Below are 6,000 nucleotides of genomic sequence, written 5' to 3'. Positions count from 1 at the left end.
CACACCTTCGATAATGCACTAGCAAAGAGAAGCCCGGAGAGGCTGAAGTTTCCACGGAGGGAACCGTCGGGGAAGACGCAGCCCGGGAGGACGGAAGGGTTGGGCTCGCTACCTCTGCACACGGGCGAGCCGGGGCTCCGTCTCTCAGGTGAGTTGCTCCTCCGGTGGTTCTCGGGGGACCGTCTCGGGCGGCCCTTGGCCCGCGGCGTCGGCTCGGTCGGGGCCGCGGCCGGCTGCAGCGTCGGGCTGGGCGGACTGGGGCCGCGGGCCGCGCCGGGCCCCGGGAGGTTACCCAGCGAGGCGGCGGCGGCGGCGGCGGCGGCGGCGGCGGGTGGGCGCGTGGGACTGTGCTGGCTGCCCCGCAGGAGCTGGTAGGGCACCGTGGCGCGGATGGGCTGCAGCAGCCGGCCGGCTCCCGCAGCCGGGGCGCAACCCACGCTGCCGCCGCCCGCTCCGTTCCCGCTACCGGCGGAGGGGGCGGCGGGCGGGGAGCCCGCGGCGCTGCGCCGCATCCTCTGCGGCGGGGGATGAGGGGTCTGAGAGGAACTGGAGGAGGAGGCAGTGGACATGGTGGCTCCGCGGGGCCGGGACGACACCGGCCGACACCGAGGCGCGGAGCGGGCGGCGCGCGAGCGTGTGGGAGCCGGCGCGATAGTGCGTGCGAGTGTGTAAGGGGGAGGGGCGGGGGTATCGGGGAGGAGGAGGAGTCTCTTGGCTCCCCCTTCCCAACGCGCACCCCCGCGGCCTCGGCGAAGGGGGAGGGGAAGGCTGCGAAAACAAACGCCCAACGGCCCCAACCGCCGGGCCAGGCTCGGTGTGGCGGTCACGGCCGGGGCCGCGAGGAGCCCAGAGCCGCCGCCGCCCCGGGCATCGCGCTGACAGGGGAGAGGGGCAACAGTCCGGATCACGCAGCCTCGGGGGCCGCTCGCTGCCTCGCAGGGCTGCACGCGCGGGATCGCCTGGCAACTGCAGGGAGGGCCCGGACCCCTGTTTCTGGGGATCTGGGCAGGAGGAAAGGGCCTCGAGGTGTCTGGCTCTCCGCGGATTCCGCGCCACCGCAAACGCCGCCGCCGCCTCCGCCTCCGCCTGCTCCTCACTCCAAATGGCAACTGATTCCCCACCCGCACCCCGCCCCCGGCACCGCCTACCGGCGCTTGGACCCGGCAGCTGCCGCAACGAGCATTTCCATTGGCTCTGCCGCTCTCCACCAGAACTCGAGTGATTGGTTGCAGAGTAGGAGTGAGAGGAGCACTTGCCAGTTAGAGTGGGACCTCCTACTTTGGAGGCGGGGCGTGAGGGAGTGGAAGAGTGAAGAGCGGGGGCTGGGTGAGGGCGCAGAAAGAGGCGTGAGAATTGACAGCCCTTGGGATAAGACGGAGGGTTTGACTGGGCTGACCTAAGAAAGTGGGTCCGTGTGTGTCCTTGCGCGTGCCGCGACACCCACAGATACACACACACACACACACACGCCGGTAAACAGGGCGCGAGGGCTCCACCCTCCTGGGCCAGTTGTACAACTTGAGACAGAGGACCCTTAAGGCTAATTTTACTTTGCAAGTACACCTGTTCTGGCGGGACGTTTTAGAAGTTGGAACCAGAAGAATATCCCTTCCCCTCTAACTTTAGTAATCGGAGCTTTTGTGGCTAGTAGACTAGTTAAAAGAACTTAAGGGCATCAAAAGCAAAGCCTAGAAGGATTGAAGAGTAGGCCAATACTTTTATAAAAGTCTATCCTAACATTTGTAGTTACGCAGTGAAAAGAGAATACCATCTTATGTTCCAAGACAATAACTGTGAATTGCAAGGGTTAACCAGGAATTGTGCATCATTACACCATCAGTTAGATATATTAATGGAGAGCACCCTGTTGCCCTTCCCCAGAAGCAGATGGCCTCTTGGGAGAAATAAATGCCAGACTCGCTGTAACAATCCACTGTGGTAAATTTGGTTTTAATTCTGCAGTGAAACTGAAGAGATACAGAGAATTTGGATGACCAACAAAAGCCTAAGTTTACCCTATGGTAAGCCAAGGTTTTAAACCTTATACAGGAACAATTAATTTAATGGTCTACATCAGATACTCTCCATTAATTTCCATGAGATAAAAAAAAAAAAAAAAAAAAGAGAGAGAAGTGGGTTATTAGATTGGTCTGCTCTTGGTGTCTGCCCACACTGACAAGCTTCCTGTGATTTCAGGCACTCTATGCAGGGGTTAGTTTCGCTTAGAGGAGCCATCCCTCTCTGCTTCCTTGTACTCTAAGACCAAAAAGCCTACTAGTTTCCGTAAAGTAAATGAAACCCAATAAAAATACAAGAATTGCATCCAGTACTTCCCATTAAGATTGGTGGTAGTTCCTCACTTTATCATACACTAGAATAATTCTAGTAACTAGCTAACATTTAATGAGCATTCATCATGTGCCAACCACTGGTATAAGAATGTTTTATGTGTTAACTCATTTAGCCCTCCAAAAATGCAAAAGGTAGATACTATTATCCCCAGTATGTACTCAGCTAAGTCACAAAAAAGTTAAATGTCTTGCCTGAGATTACTCAGCTAGTAAGTTGGGAGCAAAGAGCCTGACCTAGGTAAACTAACATAAGTCTGTGAGTAAGCCCTCTGTTCTAGCACATCACAGCTTAAAGCTGTGGAGTACATGATTGGTAGAGTATTTACAACAGTCCACAAATCTCTTATGTGAGATAAGTTCTCATTAGTTCAAAAGAAATTTTACAAGTGAAGGCAGCCCATTGTGTATTTTTTTTCTTTCCAGAATGACCTATTTTAATTTAAATAAAGTAAAAACCTTACTCTTGCAAATTTGGTGTAATTGATCTATTGTGTTGGTTTTTCCATCTAAAGTAGACTCTTCATTGATTAGGAAATCACATTCTTTTATGAGGAAAAAGAATAGCTTCTTTCCAGTGACTTTTTCAGAATATCAAGAACAAAAACTTTAACAGATTAAATATGTGAAGTTAAAAAAAAAAGGCCAGTAAATTTCTAAGTTGTTGATTTGATTGCAGCATAGTTTCATTATAGAAATGTCCTCTCTGGCCACTCCTAAATATAAGTATGGAACAACCTCAACACATTAGATTACAATAATTCTAAATTTAGACCTAGCCACAGTCATAATGATCAATACTTGATTTGGATCTAAAACCACATACGTAGCCATATTTTAAAGGTTTTCTGTGTCTGTTCAAATTTACCATAGCCAATTACATCAGACATCTAAAGCAAATCTAAATAACCCACACAGACAACTATCATCTTAAAATCCTGTTTTCAGTTATTTGTAAGTCATTATTACCTATTTGGATGTTCAACCAGCTTCTCTTTGCTAAAGAAATCTTGGTCCTCTCTTAAAACTTCACTCTTGTGAAATAAGTACTGATCTTCATGTGTGAGGAATTCAGTCTCCAGACAAATCAAAGGTAGGCTAAAATAAACTAAACCCTGCTTTCAAATCTCCATTTGTTGAGTTCCTAATAATGTTTATTCTTATCAAGGATGAGAGTGGGCTCCCAGGGCATAACAGAAGCTTTAGAAAAATATTCTCCGTAAATTGGAAAACCCTTAGAAGGGGGGGCAGATTGCTTGACTAGCAGAGCACTGTTATACTACTTTGCTAGTTATGGGAGAGAAAGGACCAGTGCAGATTATTTCTATTTGTTGAATATAAGCGTGACAATCTCTGGAAATTAATTTAAGACTTAACATTAGTAATGCCCTCTTTACTATGTTGCCCTGACTAGAAGTAAAGACATTGAACAGTTTGGTGGCATTTCCACCTTTGTTCGTAGCCTTATGTATTGGCTGTCCACCATTAGCTCACTTGAGGCGGAATTCTATTATATTTACTTCTTAGATCATATATGGTAATGGATGTATTTTAGATTAAATTAAAACTTGGAATCATTGGCTACATGTGATTAATATGCAGCCCCATGTGGAGAGAAAAATGAGGTAAAGAACCAACAGGCCTACAGAGCTACCAAAACCTCTCTTTTCTGGTTTCATCCAAGTTTGCCAGGCTGCACATCCAAGGTTCATCCAAATCTAAGAGGCAGTCCGGGCTGTCAGTATTAGCAATGAGGTCATGGCTGAGAGAGAACACTAAACAGATCTGCACTGATGCTCATCTTAAGCTGATTAAACTCTCTTGTAGGTGGATTCCTTATAGCAACAACAACAACAAAAAAAGACTTGCCTGAATTTTAGTCCCTGGCAGATGCTTACAGTAATACTCCTTACTGCTTGTGACAGCCTATGTGCACCTTTGCACTAGGTGTTCCCTCTGCCTGAAAAGTTCTTGCCCCAGATATTCACATGGCTTTCTCCCTCATTTCCACCAGCTATTTACTCAGATGTCACCACCTTCACAGTGGTTCCAGTGTTCTGAAAACCCTTGTTAAAATTGCAAGCACCCCCTAGGCATTACCTATTCTCTGTCCTACTTTTTTTTTTTTCAGAAAACTTATCACAATCCAACTTATTATATAATTATTTTTTGTTCTGTCTGCCTAGAATATAAGAGCCATGGAAGCAAGACTTTGTGTTTTATAACTGCTGAATCTTCGCAGTAGTGCTTGGTACATGGTAGACAATCATTATTTGCTCAGTATCGTTGAAAGAGTAGCAAATTTTAACCAGTGTTTGTCCCATGAACCAGAACTGTGGCTTTTATTAGAAAACATACCTATAATCATAGGTATATCTGCTGAAAAAACATAGCCACAGAGTAGAAAAACGTTCTATATGGCTACTATAAGCCATACAGATATTTGCATTAGATCTGGCCTTCAAACAGAAAGCATATCTTGTGTTCTGGTCCTTATACAGGCAAAGTGAAAAATATTAGCCCTAGTGTATCTTGGAGGCTCATCAGAGGTTGGAAATGGACAGTGAAATTGGTGATGGAGAAACAGGCAGTTGAAATTTGCAAAAAAAAAAAATAACCAAGTGAAATTTACAGAGAAGCACCATTGAGGACAGTTAGGGAATGACATCTGCTGATTTGTAGGTAGTTCTGTCTCACTGTTAGGAACAGTTATTCTCAAGAGGCCTGTATAAAGGAACTGAAAAAAAATGTATTTAAATAGAAAGGAACATTTCATGTAAGTAATAAAAATTTTGCTGTTTCTTTTTCCCTAGTTTTATTGAGATATAATGACATAAGATTGTGTTAGTTTAATGTAATGATTTTGCACTATATAGGTCTAAAGTGTAAAATGATTAACAAAGTAAGGCTAGCTAACACATCTATTACCTCACATAGTCGTGTGTGTGTGTGTGTGTGTGTGTGTGTGTGTGTGTGTGGTGAGAACTTTTAAAATGTATTCTTTTAGCAACTTTCAAATATACAATATAGTATTGTTAACAACAGTCACCTTGTACATTATATCTCCAGAATTTATTCATTTTATAATTGGAAATCTGTATCTTTTGACCACCTTCACTCATTTCCCTCACTGCCCATGGTCTACCCCTGATAACCTCCCATATGTTCTCTGATGAGTTTGGGGTTTTTTAGGTTCTGCATATAAGTGACATCATATGGTGTTTGTCTTTCTCCATCTGACTTACTTTGCTTAGCATAATGCCCTCAAGTTTCATCCATGTAATCACAAATAGCAGGATTTTTTTTCTTTTCTATGACTGAATACTATTGCATTATGTATATTTTATATTTATTTATATATGTTTCCATGTCTTGACTATTGTAAATAATGCTACAATGAACATGGGGATTACAAATACCTCTTTGAGATACTCATTTTCTTTGGATATATACCCACATGTGGGATTGCTACATTATATGGCAGTTCCACCTCTAATTGTGGGAGGACTCTCCATCCTGTTTTCCGGGATGGCTGTACCAATTTACATTTTTACCAGGAGTGCCCAAGAGGTACCTTTTCTCCACATCCTGACTGGCACTTGTTATCTCTTTGTATTTTCTGGAAAAGAAATTCTAACAAGTATGAGGTGAC

General features: G+C 45.2%; 1 protein-coding gene and 1 long non-coding RNA gene across 2 annotated transcripts in view; one reads left to right on the top strand and one right to left on the bottom strand.

Moving 5' to 3' along the window:
• The window catches only part of GLCCI1 (glucocorticoid induced 1), a 105,045-nt gene extending 104,362 nt beyond the window's left edge, over positions 1-683 (bottom strand). Inside the window, exon 1 of the mRNA XM_060633871.3 lies at positions 113-683. Within this exon, the coding sequence (XP_060489854.3) occupies positions 113-569 (457 nt within the window). The 5' untranslated portion in view covers positions 570-683. The remainder of the gene's footprint in view (positions 1-112) is intronic.
• Positions 1-6,000, top strand: part of LOC132679884 (uncharacterized) — a 155,479-nt gene that overhangs the window by 105 nt on the left and 149,374 nt on the right. Inside the window, exon 1 of the long non-coding RNA XR_009610381.3 lies at positions 1-148. This exon is cut by the window's left edge and continues 105 nt beyond it. This is a non-coding gene — a long non-coding RNA (uncharacterized LOC132679884). The remainder of the gene's footprint in view (positions 149-6,000) is intronic.

This window comes from Panthera onca, chromosome A2, assembly GCF_046562875.1.
Source record: "Panthera onca isolate mPanOnc1 chromosome A2, mPanOnc1 haplotype 2, whole genome shotgun sequence".
Lineage (NCBI taxonomy): Eukaryota > Metazoa > Chordata > Mammalia > Carnivora > Felidae > Panthera > Panthera onca.
Note: the sequence above shows the minus strand (reverse complement) of the source record. Positions and strands in the feature narration are given on the sequence as shown.